Source organism: Actinia tenebrosa, unplaced genomic scaffold (assembly GCF_029948245.1).
Source record: "Actinia tenebrosa isolate PJP-AT-01 unplaced genomic scaffold, QUT_ActTen_1.0 PGA_scaffold2__45_contigs__length_23673736, whole genome shotgun sequence".
Classification (NCBI taxonomy): domain Eukaryota; kingdom Metazoa; phylum Cnidaria; class Anthozoa; order Actiniaria; family Actiniidae; genus Actinia; species Actinia tenebrosa.
Window position 1 is genome coordinate 15,771,155 of NW_028292579.1, and position 17,240 is coordinate 15,788,394.

At 36.2% G+C, this 17,240-nt stretch overlaps 3 protein-coding genes and 1 long non-coding RNA gene across 4 annotated transcripts; 3 read left to right on the top strand and 1 right to left on the bottom strand.

The window, feature by feature from the left end:
• The first annotated feature begins 399 nt into the window (after positions 1-399).
• LOC148909409 (uncharacterized) lies at positions 400-1,438 on the top strand. The gene is made up of 3 exons (XR_016120412.1): positions 400-420; positions 1,010-1,084; positions 1,299-1,438. It is a non-coding gene; the product is annotated as an uncharacterized LOC148909409 (long non-coding RNA).
• A 281-nt stretch (positions 1,439-1,719) lies between these two features.
• On the top strand, positions 1,720-6,446 carry LOC148909410 (uncharacterized). The gene is made up of 7 exons (XM_089034125.1): positions 1,720-1,728; positions 1,932-1,988; positions 2,372-2,443; positions 2,998-3,057; positions 3,167-3,205; positions 3,822-3,913; positions 5,378-6,446. The coding sequence occupies exons 1-7, from the start codon at positions 1,720-1,722 to the stop codon at positions 5,481-5,483; spliced, it is 435 nt and encodes a 144-aa protein (XP_088890251.1). The 3' UTR covers positions 5,484-6,446.
• Positions 6,447-8,042: 1,596 nt separating this feature from the next.
• On the bottom strand, positions 8,043-10,262 carry LOC116298208 (chondroitin sulfate N-acetylgalactosaminyltransferase 1-like). Its single transcript, XM_031706591.2, has one exon. The coding sequence runs from the start codon at positions 10,103-10,105 to the stop codon at positions 8,420-8,422; it is 1,686 nt and encodes a 561-aa protein (XP_031562451.1). The 5' UTR covers positions 10,106-10,262; the 3' UTR covers positions 8,043-8,419.
• A 1,075-nt stretch (positions 10,263-11,337) lies between these two features.
• LOC116298211 (N-alpha-acetyltransferase 20) lies at positions 11,338-16,206 on the top strand. The gene is made up of 6 exons (XM_089034718.1): positions 11,338-11,462; positions 11,969-11,993; positions 13,093-13,183; positions 14,767-14,902; positions 15,339-15,475; positions 15,998-16,206. The coding sequence occupies exons 1-6, from the start codon at positions 11,410-11,412 to the stop codon at positions 16,081-16,083; spliced, it is 528 nt and encodes a 175-aa protein (XP_088890844.1). The 5' UTR covers positions 11,338-11,409; the 3' UTR covers positions 16,084-16,206.
• The last annotated feature ends 1,034 nt before the right edge of the window (positions 16,207-17,240 follow it).

A 17,240-nucleotide genomic window follows, 5' to 3' on the forward strand; every position in this document is an offset into this window, starting at 1 on the left:
ATCCAAATCAATAGAAAAAAAACATATAGAAAAATTTAAAGGCAGAAAATGCTACAGTAAACATGACTTCTTTTGAGAGCATGAGAACAAAGTCATGTATATAGATCCCTAACTTAACGTAATACCTCTAAACTATTATATTTACAATTTAATGTCAGAGGGAATGCAGTTGTTAAATACTTGATGCGCCACATGCAAAGGACTGTAAATATTTGATTGCATTGCCCATACTGAAGCACACCACACACTCGACATTACATTTGACATCATTGTGACATCAATGATTACCACAGCACATGACCTTCATCTTCCAAATTCTGTTTATTTCCATTTCAAATTTTTTATCTTAATTTTTATGTTGTTAAGTGATAGAAATGCTCTTCCAAGGATCTTAGCTTAACAAAAGCAAATGATGAAAAAGTGGAGTGTCTAAGACCCAAATGTTTCAAAAAAACGTAATGGCAAAACTGAGCAAGATACCACATTCATGTCTAGAAAAAATGGAAAATTATTTCCAGACATGATATTTTTGCATTTATTTCTTAGTCTAGGACATTGCAAGATCCGAGTACAATTTGGATTTATGAATACCACTGATGTTTGAAAGTTTTTGAAATTCGACGAGCCTTTGTGCAATTGAGGACTTTCAAAACATAACAAGTATCTGGTATATATAAATTCAGAATTGTACGAAAAGATGTGCGATTTTTTTTTATAATACAGTCAACGAAATTGAGCAACTTATTTGGGACTCCACGGAGTACGATTTCAGGATTTAATTGTACTCCTCTTGTCCAATCAGAATTGTGTAATTTTGTTGAGTATATTAAAATAATATATTACAACAACGGTTTTTGGCAAATGCAAGATGACAATAGACAAAAAGGGGTCGACAGGGAAGAACTGAATCCTCATTAAGTCAACCGGCAATAAAATTATATCATCATGTCTAATCAAAGTTAAATTGTTTAATATTAGTAGTAATGAGATGATCATCTTAACTCCTCAGATTCAGGAGATTTCACTTAGGATTCTTTCTCAGATGTCCATGGGTACTGATTGGCAACGGCACAGGATTGTCCAGGTACACTATTTAGAAATATGGGTGCCATGTGCGGCATGCACTTCTATCCAAGTAGTGGAAACAAGTGGTGCATGAGGGTTAACTTCCTCAGTTTTTGACTATGTGCTGTTTGTTCCACTACTCCTAATGAAATGTGATTTAATTGAGATGAACAGCACCTTATTCGATCATTTATGAAGACGTTTAAATCATTAGATTTTTTTTATTTTTGAAGGAGGATTTTTCAGCTGGTAGATGTTTAGTGGAATCACTTAGAAGAGGACCAAAAATCTCCAGGTATACATTTGCAAATTATAATTGTATGTAACGAATTATTAAACAAAATTATAATCATAATGAAAATTTACAATATTCTTCTCTTTTTAATGAATGTAGTAAATGACTGCTCGTCATGAGTCTTTACTATAGCTCAGTGGTAGAGTATTCAATCCGGCTTCCGGAAGGTCATGAGTCCTACAATTTATCAGGGACTCTGATATTTTCAGTTTTTCTTTCAGCTAGTGACAAATGACCACAAATTATTCTATACTTTCTTCCTAGCTTATTAACCTATTCTCATCATTATTTATCTAGAAAGATTCTGAATTAATTGAATCTGAATGAATGTATCTAGCAGTTGTAGGCCGTTTGTCATAATGAGCCCAGTAAATGACCACTCATCAAGAGTCTTTCCTGTACTAGCTCAGTGGTAGAGCATCTGACCAGCATCCAGAAGGTCATGGGTTCAATTCCTATCAGGACTTGTATTTTTTTCAGAGTTTCCATTTCAGTGGTGACAAGTGACAAATCATTGTATGCTTCCTTCTCAGCTTATTAACCTATTATCAATTTTTTTTTTTTTTGGTAGGTGCTAGTGAATGCTTCATCACTGATAGCAAATCTAGCATTAGGAGAACAAGATCAGGTATTACCACATATAGAGCACTCAGATTATGCAACAGTCAACTATCTCTAATACCAGCTGATGTATGTTGGATGTTAGAAGCATTCATCTTCTACAGTTTACCAGCTATCCATGACTTCTGTCGGTTCATCCACCAGCTCACCTATCTACCCCACTAGCCATTCATCCATGGCCAAGAGATCCTACGTAGCAAGCAGTTAATGTAATGTATTCATGAAAAAAACTTACAATGAATCACACCTAATACAATAGTCATTACGAAAATAGAATACAATAAATTTCATAAATACATTACATCAACTGAGTGCTATGTAGGTTCTACCATTTATCCATCTGTTTGTTCATTCCTTTCAATTATACTCATTTTATATCTCCTTCCATAGATGTCTTTAAGAGATTGTCTAGAGGCCATGTGTAGCGTGATGTCATCACATGCAGAACACAATGATATACAGGTTAACCTATGAGAATATTAAATGCTTCTTGGAATACTTATTTTATCATAGACTATGATGGCTTCAAAAGCAGAAGATAATGTATTATCATTATATCGTTATCATTACTGACATCATTCTCATCACCATCATCATTTCATCATCATCTCTGTACAACATTTTCATCACCATCATCATCATCACTGGACATCTTTCTCAACACCATCATTATTTCATCATCATTATCATCACTAGACATCATTCTCATCATTATCGCTATCACTTATCATCATTGTAATGTTGTGACAGGGTTACAACAACGTCACAATCATTATCACTAACATTGTCATCATCATGATCATCATTATTATCATCATCATCCACCATCATATTAAATTCTCATCACCACCACCACCATCATCATCATCATCATCATCATCATCACCACCACCACCATAACCACCATCATCAAGTTAATTATTACCAATCCTCATTTACAGTACGTGTACGTCCTCACCTTAGGCTGGTTTTGATTCTTATGTGGCCATTAATTATGTATTTTTCTTTGATTTTAGACTCATGTTTCTAGAGCCTTGGCCAACTTTTCTACGTTTCATCAAAATTCAGCAATATTGGTATGAAAAACATTTTCTTGTGATATAACTGTAAACAAAAGAAGTGCTATCCATCTTTAATAATATAGTCATTAGTCTAATTATTGAATGCAAAAAACTTATTTTTCAGATTTGTTCTCTATCACAAGTAATTCAGATACATCTGAAGGTAATCTTTCAGTGCTAAAAAATAGAATGTTATTCCCTGGCCAAGAGGTCTGGATAGGTCAAAACTTTGCCCGAGGTGACTCTTGAATACATGGAATTAGGCATGGGCCCATTTTCTATGCCGAGGGCACAGTTTTTCCCTACCTGGTCCATCTTTAGGACAGTAAATGAGTTAATATTTATGTTTTGCCATTTACTTTTGTACTTTTTATAATCTGTTAATACCACCCACTTTAACAGCCAATGTATAGTTCCTAAAATTATCCATACCCCCTCCCCCCAAACACAGAGGAATTAGGAATTTCCAAGGGGTGGAGGGGTCAGAGAAAGAACAAAATTACAGAGTTTGTATGGAAGAACATTGGGATTTCTAGGGGTAGGGGTAGGTCTTTAAAAAAAATTCCTCTGTGGAGTAACCTGAGTATCATGCCTTGGGTGGGTGCCTGGGGAGGGGTTCAAGGTGCCCAGCTCACCTTGATTTAAAAAAGATTTTTCATAATTTTGTAAAGAAAACTAGAGATTTGGTCAGCTCTAAACTTGCTCTGTCACAATAATAAGGAAACTTGTGAACAAAAATGATTTGAAGCCTATAAATGTACATGATGATGTCTATCTAGTCTACAGATGAGACTATACGATGTCATGGACTGAGAACTGTAATGAACCTACTATCACAACAAAAAGACCAAACTGTAGCCACATTGATGAGGTAAGTTGAAGTAAGCTGGTAAAAAAATACCAATATCTTTATTTTCGACCGCAAGCACAGTATTGGTGGCACAGCTCAACAGGGTTGAACTGAAAGCATGTGATGGTGCCTCTGGCAGCTGCTACACAGTCCATGTATGACCCGCAGCACAGGCTCTTACCAGTTGAATTGGTTAGGGTGATTTTGAGAGGAGGGAGGAAAAAACTGGTGGGGGGGGGGGGGAGGATAGATGGGAATGAGTGATATGATAGGTGGATGGATGGATGGATAAGTGAAGTGTGATATGTGAGATGAATAGATGGGATTGAGTTGAGTTGTATGATAGGTGAGATGGATGGATTGGGATAAGTTGATGTGAATTTAAGGGGTTGAGATGGATGGATGGCGATGAGGTGTGTATGGATAGGTGGATGAATGGCTGGAGAAGTTGATGTTTAGGTGTGATGTAGGATGGGATGAGTTGATGTGAAGAGTGAGATGGATGGTAAGATGAGTTGAATGTGATAGGTGTGATGGATGGATGGGAATGAGTGATTGATTAGGTGTGATGTACGGAGGGATGAGGTTGATGTGGGATAGGTGAGATGGATGAGGGATGAGTTGACTGTGATAGTGGTGAGATGGATAGAGGGAGGAAAGTGATGTGATAGGTGAGATGGATGGATGTGGATGAGTTGACTGTGATAGGTGAGATGGATGGATAAGATGAGTTGATGTGAGAGGTGTGATGGATAGATGGGAGAGTTGATGTGAAGGTTGTGAGAGAAAGATGGGATGAATTGAGGTGGATAGGTGGGATGGATGGAGGGGGATTGAGTTGATGATGTGATAGGTGAGATGGATGGATGGGATGAGTTGATGTGATAGGTGTGATGTATGGAAGCGATGAGTGATGGATAGGGTTGAGATGGATGGATGGGAGAGTGATTGTTATAGGTGTGATGTAATTGGATGGGATGTAGTTGAGTGTGTGATAGTGAGATGGAGGATGGGATGAGTTGATGTTATAGGGGTGGATGGAATGGAATGGGATGCGTTGAGTGATAGGTGGGAGGTATGGATGGGCCTATGAGTGCTATCACCCCTTCCTGCACAAAGCCCCTCTCTAGCAAATTGAGTGTGATGTATGGATGGGATGAGTTGATGTGATAGGTGGATGATGGATGGCATGAGTTGATGTGTAGGTGTGATGTATGGATGGGCTGAGTTGATGTGATAGGTGAGATGGATGGATGGGATGAGTTGATGTGATAGGTGAAGTGAGATGGATAGATGGGATGAGTTGATGTGATAGGTGTGATGGATGGATGGGATATGCGTTGATTGTTATAGGTGTGATGTATGGATGGGAGGACTTGATGTGATAGTGGGATGGATGGGTGGGATGGATGGATGGATGGGATGAGTTGATACGATAGGTGGGATGGATAGATATTTATAACATTTTTACTTGTGTCAATCCAGGGAGGGTGCTGCTGATGTTCTTATGGCTCTTTCTTCTTTTCCTGGAATAATCAATGCAATACAGACATCATTATTGCATGTGGTATCTCCTCTCACTCCACCTTGAACATCATGTTACAGGAGTAACAAGTGCAGGTCATTTGGGTACATTTCATTGTATGACATCAAGAAACTAAGGTTGGGGGGATTTGATTCCTAGCAAAGTTTTATATCAACTGCCATAAGGAATAGTTTATAATCTTTATTATATTTTAAACAAGTTTAAAATACGAATAGGCATATTAGGTGTATTTAAGAAATGGAAGAGCTTTTTCCTTGTTTCATAAAGTAATACAGATCAACGGAATGAAAAATTAGATGTGTGAAGATACACAAATGCTTCACACATTACTATTCAGAGGAGCCTGAAAAAAGCTTTTCTATTTGTTTTATTGTATAAAATTAAGAAATGTAGTTTTTTTCTCACTTTATCGCAAGGCCGGCATATACTTGCACTTGCAGATAATGTGACCAATGCTCTGTTTTTTTTAAATAGAGCACAGTTTTGAACCAATCAATGTGCTGCCAATTAATAAGGTGGCCTAATACAATAGAATTATAAAAAATGATTAGAACGATGATTTAATAATGTCATAAATTACACCTACTTGCAAGAACGTTGTCATACGAAAATAGAACATTAGTGATTTAGTGGGATAGGAATTATATTAAAAAACAAAAGAATATCACTGAAGCTGAACTTTTTCTTTTGTCTTTTAATGTATTCCTTTCTCACTAAATTACTAATGTTCTAATATTGTATGACAACCTTCTTGCAAGTAGGTGTATACAAAATTCTCAAATTAATTAATCATCAATTATAGGAAATGACCAAGATTTGACTTCACCACAGAAACTAATTTTATAGACTGAAGAGATAACTAGCTAAAAACTAGTGTGAGCTGCGTCGGTGTTTCTAATGAAACAGTAATGATACAAGGGTAAATCATACACCATGAAAAGATGAAAAAGATTACTGACGTTTCGGACGCTCATCCTTCGTTGGAGTAAAAGAGAAAGAGGTGGTAGAAAGGAGTGTTTATATATTGAGAACAAGACATTGGTTTCATTGGTTTCTTTTGTCTTATTCTATTGTACGTATGTATACACTCCTTTCTACCAACTCTTTCTCTTTTACTCTGACAAAGGACGAGCGTCCGAAACGTCAGTAATCTTTTTCAGTTTTATAAACTCTCTAGTTACATCGAATTTTCAAGGTTAAAATTACACAAACTAGATGGTTGTGAGTTATGCATAATTGGAATTTGATTTCTTACTTCTGCCAGTCAAGATTGTAAAAGATACTGTGATTGATTATTAATTTTAGTGATGTAGGCAAAAAATGCAAATTTTAGCAGGTAGCTTGCAACTGCTGTCAGAGTTCATGTGATGTCCAAAAACTGCTTTAATGACAGAAAAACAAAAACTATATTTTATAGTATCACACGGACTAGTTTTCGATAGTCTCTGTCTCGGCCTGAAATACTTTTAGAAAATATTTTTGATATTAAGTTTAGTAAAAATTACAAAATAATGGTCCCAATATGGTTGATCCAATTTGATTGGTTTATGCACAGGTTGCCCCAGCTCTGTTTTTAGGCAATACACATATTAGGCAATATATGCGTAATAACGTATTTAACAATCGAGGTGATTATCGTGTGACAGTATGAGTTTCTTGACCAATCAGCATGCGAGATTTTCTATAATCACCTGCGTATTTTTACTAAATCACCATAAAGAACAAATAGTCAGTGGGCTACCTGTGGTTTATGTAGTGATAGTGTAATAGTAGCGGTAGTAGCTGTAAGGGGGTAGCAGTAGCACTAAAAGTGGCATGGTACAGGGGCAATTAGCCAGGATTTTCACTAGGGAGGTTTGAACTGGTGAATCAAACCAAAAATAAGGTTTGTAGTTTGGCAAACTCACACACACAAAAACTTCTAGCTTAATTAAGAGGTTCGTACTTGTCCTTTTATTATGTGAAGTTTGATAAAATCAAGATGGTCTAATAGCCAATGTGCATGAGCATGAATCTCTAGCTCAAAGCATGATGGGAAACTGAGTACCATTTGAAACAGAGAATATACAATAAATGATAATGGAAATGATGAACATATTAATCAATTAGATCTTGTATAATTTTTTTCTTTTTCAGACAATGTGTCATTCCCTAGAGTATCATTTCTTTGTTTAACGATTGAGCATGAGAAGACAAATGAATGTGGATAAGACTCAAACTAAGAATCTTATTCTCAAGAGAATGACACAGGGTCTGAAATGGGAAAATGCTTAATCCAAATTGGAATTAAGAATAAATTTTAAATGATTTTGCATAATGTTATAGTAATGAATAAACTAAAATAATTTTAAATATTTGTATGACTTTTATAATAAAATAATTATTTTATGATAAATTCATCTCATAATTTTAAATTTTACTATACAAGTGATTGGGAGTTTTTAATTGTTGAGCTTCAACACTAAATTAGTGATGTGAATAAACCCTGTTACCTTGGGCAGAATAAGCCTTTTCATAGTTTAAGAATCGATTCCACTGCGCATGCGATTTTATCCCGAATTTCTCACCTTCTTTTGTTTAATTAAGAACAAAAGAAGGTTTAGACAAAAGAAGGTAGAAATTTGGGATAAAATCGCATGCGCAGTGGAATCGATTCTTAAACTGTGAAAAGGCTTATAACATTTCCATTTCAGACCACCTGTACTGCCTTTCCCTAGAGTATCATTTCTTTGTTTAATGGTTGCACACGTGAAGACACATGAATATGGATACAACTCTTAAACATGTGCCAGTACGGGTCATCACTAAAAGGTATATCATTTAGATATTAACTCGTTGCAAACTACAAAACAATCATCTAATTTTTTCATATTTTTAAATTCACGACTCACAGACCAAAGTATATTTTGGTATATTTTGATTTCTGAAAAAGGGATTTAAAAAAAGGATTTTAAATATATTTTAGATTTTAAAACAAATTATCAGGCAGTTGTTTTAGTTTCACTTTTGATTTGTATGTATTTTTGTTTGTCTTGATTGACATCAACCTTGGATTCAGAGTTATTAGTAATTGAAGCTGTTGAAGTTGGGGGATCTGGTCTTTTGTTTTTCGGAGCCGATGCCTGCAGCTGTTCAAACCAATCTGGATCACTGCTTTCAAAAATCCTTCCTCCAAAAGCCAGCAACCCCATTTGAATATGAGAAGCCTCAGATTTTACCTTGCTGTTAAGACAGGCTACATACTGCGAACTAGTCAAATTGCGGCTGCAATATTTATGATGATACATATGAAATATCCCTCTGTCTACAGCTCGCACTACCTTAATTTTACTGTTTAAATATTTACGGTATAATTTAACATCTTCTTTGCCCCATCCCTTAATGGTCAAGTCAAAACCTCCTGTTTGTAAAAAATCACTCCTGTAATGGCACACCATTCCAAACCCAAAATCTCTCCAATATCCTGTCTCACGGTTAATCTTGTACTGCTCTCTAAGGGGAGGAGGATTGCCGCCGTAGACGACCATGGGATTAAATAAGCTGAATACAACTGGATAATACACTTGATGACCTGGTGCTGTATAAAAGCGACATCTTTCCAGAAATTCAGGTGTAAAGAACACATCCACATCGCAGAAAAACATCAAGACGTTCCCCTTGTCCCAGGCAAGTGCCCCCTTCTGTAATCCAAGCCCTCTTGAGAAAGGCTTATCAGAATATATAATCTGATAACTTGTGAAGTTTGCTGTTCTTGAAACATTAGAAAGTATATTCCCTATTTCATGTTTTCCTTCTTCACCAAAGAATACAACAGTTAAGAATAACCTTCTGTCCCAGTGAATACCGACTGCAACAAAATTTTCCATAAATAGTTTGAACTTCTCTATTCGGCCCGAGAGAGGTAGAATTAAGTTGATAATGTCATGATTCGTATCTACTGTTTCTACATTGCCAACAAGTTGAAGAGAAGTGAATGGTCTGAACGCTTTAATCCTGTGATACACATTTAAGTGATTTGTTCTAAAGTACAAGTCATACTCTCCGCCCTTGATTCTATCAGTTCTGGAGATACCATCAACTAGATCGAAATCCGAAGTCAGCATATTCTTATCTTCCGAGTCTTCATTAATTTTACCCACAGCAAAGTTTAAGATACTGTGATATTCTTTTCCTATTGGTTGTCGAGGCATAGGTCGTACTCCAGGGCTATGACCAAGACCAGTACTCAAGCTATAAACAGCATTCCAAGTGTAACTATCAAAATGAGTCACCTCAAATTCAGAAGTCAGGATTTCTCCTTCGTTAAACTCCTTCACCAAGTCGCTATTCCTGCTTTCTGGTAGCTGTTGGGTAAACTTCAGCTCTGAGCGCTTGTAAGCCTTTAAAAGTAACGTAAGATCTTGACTTTGTTTACCAAGTTTTCGAATGATACTGTTTTGTACATCAGCTTGGCTTTTTAACTTCTTGATTTCTTCGTTTTTTTCTGCAATTTTTTCTAAGTATTTCTTGATCTTTTCTTCGCATGATAAGCTTCGTTTTTCGCGGGCCCAAAGCTCCTGGCTTTCACCACAACGGCAGATAAAAAATAAAGAAATTTGACCAAAGAATAAAAGTAATAAAACTGCACACGTGGCTTTAAAGACGAAATTTTTCGAAGGCTTCTTCATCGAGTTTAAAAGTCCTTGATTTAAGCAGATTGACACAACACAGCGAGGTGACCAACCTTTATAATTTTGACCTTAAACATCCCGATTACAGGATCTGAAGGTTAGAAGCCGTATCTTTTACAGTTATCGAGAATACGTGTCGACAACCGATGGAAAGTCCATCAGCTGTGTTTGCTTCAAGGCAGCTTATTACGCATGCGCAGTAGGAGTAGACACTTCATTGGCTTTTCGCGGCAAAACCTGGAATATGAGTTACTCTCTTTATTCTGAGTTACTCTAGAGCTATTAAATAGTTCATTGGCTGACAAGGGAACTTGCACATTGGATTTCACGCGAATACCGATATCGCACGAATTTCAAAGCAATGATTACGATATAAGTTTTCGAGTTGTGTGAGCTTTCCTACGTCAGACGATGAAAGTCGGCTTGAACATAGACTTATTGACGCGTGAGTGTTTTGATTTACAAGATAAAAAAAAAAAAAAAAAAAAAAAGACAGCGCGGGTTTCCTGAATTTCTGAACCTGGGATCCCTGATTTTTCATTCGCCTTCCAAAGTGAAATACCCACTTGTACACGTCATCTCTAGCCAATCAGCCGCGTATATATGATATAAGATATGGGATGCTAGAGTACAAACACCATAAGTGTACAAAATAAATACCACTAAATACTGCTAAATTATGCTAATCATATTGTTTTCTATTGTTTAATCAGCACTATTTACTGTAGTCAGTACTCTATTAAATAATGAGGTTAAAAGACTTATCATAGCATTGCTTTCCTAAGGACATTTTAAAAATCCCTTAAGAATTCTGATCTCAGATGGCTGGTAACATCTACATTAACTTTAGAAGTGGGTGTTATGCACAGGGCCCGGTTGTATAAAGGGTGGATAGCGCTATCCGACGGATACAATAAATCCTTATCCAATGGATAAAGTAATGGTGTTATCCAATGAATTAATCCACAGGATAATATTTTCTCGTTGGATCAGTGCTATCCAATCTCTGTACAACCAGACCCAGAGTTCTAGGAATAAGAATTTATTCACTTGAAATAGTAATTTTGCATGATTTAGCAAGTCAATCAAGTTGAGTTTTGTAACTAAGGATATTTGACTCTTTCGATGTTAACCCGAATCATTCATATTAAATCTACCGTTCATCTTGTCCCGTTTAAAGCTGTTTTCTATCTTGGGCTCCCTGTGTTTTGTCTTAAATACTGCTGTCCATCAATATAAAGGGCTCAAGAATCACTAAAGAAGAAGAAAAGCCATCGAAGTTCTGAAAGAAAAATAGGGAAATGTCTACCATACGAGCCTTTAGATGTGAAGACATGTTCCATTTTAACAACGTGTAGGTATTTAAGCAGTAATTCTTTGATTCTATCAACAAAATGCAAACTCTAAGCAGACATGTGCAGAACGTACTCACTTCTGCTGATGATGTAGATCTTGAAGCATAGCGATATTTTTACTGTTCTGGAATGAATTATTTAGTCATCGGTAATCGTATTTGATGAGTAAATACAGAAATGAAAGATGAACAGCAATCTCTTTTCAGCTACATCCCAGAGAATTTGAATTTTTAAGTTTGCTTCTGAGACACTCTATAATTTAGTAGTTACAAGTGCACTTTGAAATTTGATCTTTCGGCGCTGTTAATCAAAAATATTCAGTCAATGCCTTTTATGTTCTTGACTGCCGACAGTGACAAATAAATTTTACCAAAAGCTGTTGAAATTTTTGAGTTCACAGAATATTGAAAGCTGCAGTAAGCTTAGACACTGGTAACCCAATATGGTCTTTTATATTAGTTTTCTTTTTTTTGAGTTTTTTATATCTTGCTTTTTGTTTTTGCAGAAATCTTGACCCACTAACAGAAAATGTATCCTTACTGTAATGATATGATATGAGACAGTATGCATTGAAAGCTACAATAATAATAATGATAATGATAATAATAATGATGCTGACTATGATGATGATAATGATAATAATAATGATGATAATAATAATGATAATAATGATAATAATAATGATGATGACTATGATGATGATAATAATGATAATAATGATAATAATAATAATAATAATAATGATTTTATTTAAATAAACCTTAATAGTCTATGCATGTCTTAATAGAAATAGAAATACACTCGCTCCAAAGCTACTAAAGTTCCAATGCTAAATATTTTAAGATAATAATAATAATAATAATGATCATGATAATAATTATATTAATAATGATGATGAACATGATGATGATAATGATGATGGGATTTAACTAACAGTGATTCCACACAGTGGCTCTTTTTCCACTGAACTCATGCTAATAGCCAATGTGTTGCCAATGTGCACAATCACACAATTCTAGGAACATGATGGGAAACTGAATATGTTTACACTTATTTGGTTCCTTTAAGAATTTAGAAGCTTTCATTAGCCTGCCTTTACAAATAAAAATAATAGAGATATAGAAAACAAAAAGTAATGGGAAAAGGTAAGCCTGATTAGGGGCAAATTGATGGTCAAAGGTCCCTCACTCCCCCCCCCCCCCCCCCCCAGAATTCATCTGACCATATTTGGCTTGACATTTTTTATGGAAATAAAAGTATTTTAACAGATGAAAATAGCAGATCTTTTTTTGATTTTTGATAGTTCCTTTGATTTCCCTGATCCATTTTTGCAGTACTCAATTTTCCGTAGTGCTTTGTGCTTTGATGCATATTGCCTAATGGAATTTAGAAGTTGATTTTTGCAAAGGGTGGAAAACCCAACTAGCAACTCTACTCATGTACATCACGTCATCTGGGAATCAAATTCAAGTCCCATTGTTGAGATTGAGCAATTCTTTGATTGACGTTCGTTGAAATGGTAATCAGTGAATGAGACATCAAATTTCACAGGTCGCACATCAACTATTTAATAGTATTAATTACAGCAATAATACTTCTTGATAAGTAAAAAACCTTGACTTATTCAAGTATGGCTTAGCATTTTACCTTCAGTACATGGCACACTGGCCAGAATACTTCCAAGTTATTGAATCACCATCTGGAAAAATCATGGGATATAGTAAGTGTACGAGACTCTTGTCTAGAATCATGATATGATGGATGATCATTCTTGACCCAAAGCCTTCTCAGCTTTCTAACAAAAAATTTAAGGCTCTGGTAACACACAAATCAACCGTTAATTTTATTGGTTTGAATTTTTTGCATAATCATCAGTTTCGGATTTGCTGATTTTACAGTCAACGGTTGATAATGGTAATTGAACTGAGTGGAGTGCAATTTGGTCTGAAATCAAACGCGCGATTACAAAATCGCACGACCGCGTAGCGGGAGTGCGATTTGTAATTGCAAGTTTGATTTCAGACCAAAATTGCACGACACGAAGTTCAATTACCACTTTATTATATCCATTTTGAAATCTTTTTTGAAAAAGACGTTTTTTCCAGTTAAACCGACATGACTTACAATCTATAAGCAGTCGATTCAAACATGCTGTCAAGAGAACTTGTTTATACTGATCGAGCAATGATTCTCATTTTGAAAACCAACACTTTCAATCCAAAACTAAAATGAATTTATATCGGACCAAAAGGCATTACATGTATTAAGAATCTCTTACTTACATTAAATAACAAGACAATCCTGCCCAAAAGGGTTGTAATGAACTGGCTGTTGTCCATATTACAGCCAATGCTCACTGCTTGTGTTTTTACGATTTCTGTTCAACATGTTAAGATCACACTTTTGTGCCGAGAAAACAGCAAAAATCAAAGGTTGTTTAGTCCTTCGGTTGTCCTTAAGAAGTCACTTAGCTCAGCAAAAATCTTCTTCTTAAGAAAAACTTCTTTTAATGACTGTATTTTCGATGTGTTGTTATGCTTTACAGATTGAAAAGGAAACCACTTTCCACGATCAATCGCCAAGAAGTCACATTCAAAAGATGCCGATTGCATTTTCTCCCACTGCTTTTCGCTGTAATATCTTCAACTTACTTAAGCAGTTACTTTACGAAGATGCTTTTGACGATTTTAAGTGATCAGTTGGTCTTTTTAAGTCCTTTTTACGGCTTTTTAATTCTTTTTTTAAGACTTTTGACGGTAAAATCGTTCTTCAGAAAAAATTATTTGAGCCGTGGCTCTTTTTTTTCGCAAGAAGCGGTGAGCTCAACACTAAGATGGATTCCTTGACATAATTGGCTAGAAAATGACATGTCTCTCTTGTGATTGGTTCATATCAGTTGATGTGCAAAATCGTGCAATTTAGAGCTCAAAATCGTGCAATTTATGCTGAAATCACTGCTGCAGGGAACCAATCAGATTGCAGGATTTGCTTGTGATTTCAAAATGGATGTAATAAATGCTGAAATCACTGCTGTAGGGAACCAATCAGATTGCAGGATTTGCTTGTGATTTCAAAATGGATGTAATAAAAATTTAAATACTTTACCACACATGTGAGGGTCTCACTAAATTGCTAATTTTTTCAGAATGTTAATCAAAGACAAATAAACTGTTCCATAAACAATGAATAAATAAGCTTGATTGTTTTTCTTTTGAAGAAAAATAACGGTTTGAATTCATACCAGAAGTCAGAATAAGTGGAGCATGCGTATATCTGATTCCTTAACTATATTCTCTTATACAGTCATGGGTAAAGCAGAAGGCGACAGCTCTAAAGACCAATGGCATGGTCATGTGACTGCACTCAGTGTGGAACCAGAATCAAGAAGACTAGGGATAGCAGCAAAATTGATGTCAAGCCTGGAAAACATATCTGAAAAGTAAGTCTGAAATGAGATGGAAGTGGCATGATTAATAGGTTTTAATTGGGAGAATGTCCCATTCATATTATCTTCCCATTTGCATCTAGTTGGTGGGAAGAAGAGGACACAGATATCTTCCAGTTCTTTCTGTTCTTGCTTGCTTGCCTTCTTCCTTCCTTCCTTCCTCCCTCCCTCCCTCCCTCCCTCCCTCCCTCCCTCCCTTCCTTATTTTCTTGCTGTTCTGTTCATCCCTCTGTCTATATTTTCTCTTCTTTCTCTCTTTCACTTAATTTATTTCCATTCATTAACAACGAACCTCAGTTCTCTGAGATATTGAACATGATGCATTGTGGTCTAGCTTGGGTACAAACATCATTATTTTGTTCATCAATGTCACAATGCATCGTCTTTGTAAAAGGGCTATACACTTAATTAACTATACATATTATTTCAGGAAAGAAGCCTTCTTTGTGGATCTTTTTGTTCGAGTGTCTAACCATGTAGCAGTAGATATGTACAAAAAGTTAGGTTACATTGTATACCGTACCGTACTGGACTACTACTCAGGGGACCCAGATGAGAATGCTTATGGTAAGATTAATTCACTTGTGTTGTGAACAACAGGGCACAGTTGTACGAAGGGTGGATAGCTCTATCTGATGGATAAATCCTGCCATCCAATAAATTTATCTAACCAAAAACCAACAAAAATAGAAGACCCAAAAAATAAAAAGCAAGAAAAAATAGGAATAATGGGTGAGTGATTCTTAAAAATGCTACAATATGCAGATGACAAGTGGTCTTCATTTAATCAAAAAACATTTACACGCAGTTTTAAAGCGAAAGGAGATAGATGAGCGGACCTTAAGCTTTTATGTGCTCCCCCCTGGTTACGGCCCTGCGACCAACGTAGTTTCATTTTAATATTGGGATGTAAAGCACAAGCTTTGAGTTAGAAATGTGATTTTTCGCATATTTGAGCCATAAAACATAACAGCTCAAAAATTCCTTTTAGTCTCATATCGCCTGTTTCAGATCTCTGACCGACAGCGTCTTTTTAAATAGGTAACGGTGTATATGTATTTATTAAGACTTGGCTTTTGTGTTCCACAGATATGAGGAAAGCTCTTTCAAGAGACAGAGACAAAAAGTCAGTGATACCGCTAAAGGACCCTGTTAGACCAGAAGACATTGAATGATAACCATCATAATAGACATTGTGATAAATATTTTGTTTATGAATAAAAAAATAAATATTAATAAACCTTGACAAAAAGTTTTTCTGATATATTTTACTAGTCATTAAAGAATTCATTGTTGTAGATGGAAGTAATTTTTTTTGCTGATTATAAGTTTTTCCCAGCCATTCTCTTTTCTTTTCCTTTCCTTTCCTTTTCGTTTCGTTTCGCAACGCGCTTGGGCCATAAGGCAGTGAGGGAAAAACTCGGTACACAAGGGCGGATCCAGGGTTTTTTTGAAGGGGGGTCTCATGGGTAAATTTTGTGGGCAAAGGAATCCCAGTCGCATTTTTACCACAGGAAGCCCATTTGACCTCAGGAATGACAGGGGGGTCGCGACCCCCCCGACCCTCCCCCTGGATCCGCCCTTGGTACATAACTTACGGTATGGCCCTCGCTTGATTCGCTTGCGCACTTAGGACCACCTTTCTTCATTCAAATTTACCCGATAAAAAAACTAGTTAGTTTTATTATTCGTAAATTTAGGACCATACTTCCAGACATCGAATGCTGAACCGTCGTATGGCAGCGCGAAGCATTTACGGCTAGGCCGGAGATTTCGACCCCGACACCGCTATCCCTGGATTTACAGACTGATCAGGAAGCTCGGCCGAAGCCTAAGGGAGAGGTTAGTCGGCCCCTAGACCGTAGATGATTAACCCCTTGCTATGACCAGCAGACCCAAAATTCAGACTTATGTTGCTGATGACTTAGCCTTCATGACCATGTCTTTCCATGTGGGATGCCTTTTAAAAGCCTAGACGCGACCTGTATTTACACGCAGACTCAGTTGAGGTCAGTGACAATCAAAATTGAGGCTTTATATGACTGGGATCTTGTCGATGAAGCTCAGGATAGGTATAATTTTTTCTCCCGACTTCAAAACAGAGGTGTGTATATCCAAGCAACGGCGGATCGGTGGGTCTTACCGACCGAATAAGCCTTTTCATAGTTTAACAATCGATTCCACTGCGCATGCGATTTTATCCCGAATTTCTCACCTTCTTTTGTTTAATTAAGAACAAAAGAAGGTTTAGACAAAAGAAGGTAGAAATTTGGGATAAAATCGCATGCGCAGTGGAATCGATTCTTAAACTGTGAAAAGGCTTATTGATTAT

Excerpts from the sequence above, each read along its gene's own strand:
- LOC148909410 (XM_089034125.1), top strand. Across the intron at positions 2,444-2,997 it reads CAGAACACAATGATATACAG|ACTCATGTTTCTAGAGCCTT; the intron begins GTTAACCTATGA and ends CTTTGATTTTAG. Across the intron at positions 3,058-3,166 it reads ATCAAAATTCAGCAATATTG|ATTTGTTCTCTATCACAAGT; the intron begins GTATGAAAAACA and ends CTTATTTTTCAG.
- LOC116298208 (XM_031706591.2), bottom strand. The coding sequence starts at position 10,105 with ATGAAGAAGCCTTCGAAAAATTTCGTCTTTAAAGCCACGTGTGCAGTT.
- LOC116298211 (XM_089034718.1), top strand. The coding sequence starts at position 11,410 with ATGTCTACCATACGAGCCTTTAGATGTGAAGACATGTTCCATTTTAAC. Across the intron at positions 11,463-11,968 it reads ATGTTCCATTTTAACAACGT|AAATCTTGACCCACTAACAG; the intron begins GTAGGTATTTAA and ends TTGTTTTTGCAG. Across the intron at positions 11,994-13,092 it reads TTGACCCACTAACAGAAAAT|TATGGCTTAGCATTTTACCT; the intron begins GTATCCTTACTG and ends GACTTATTCAAG.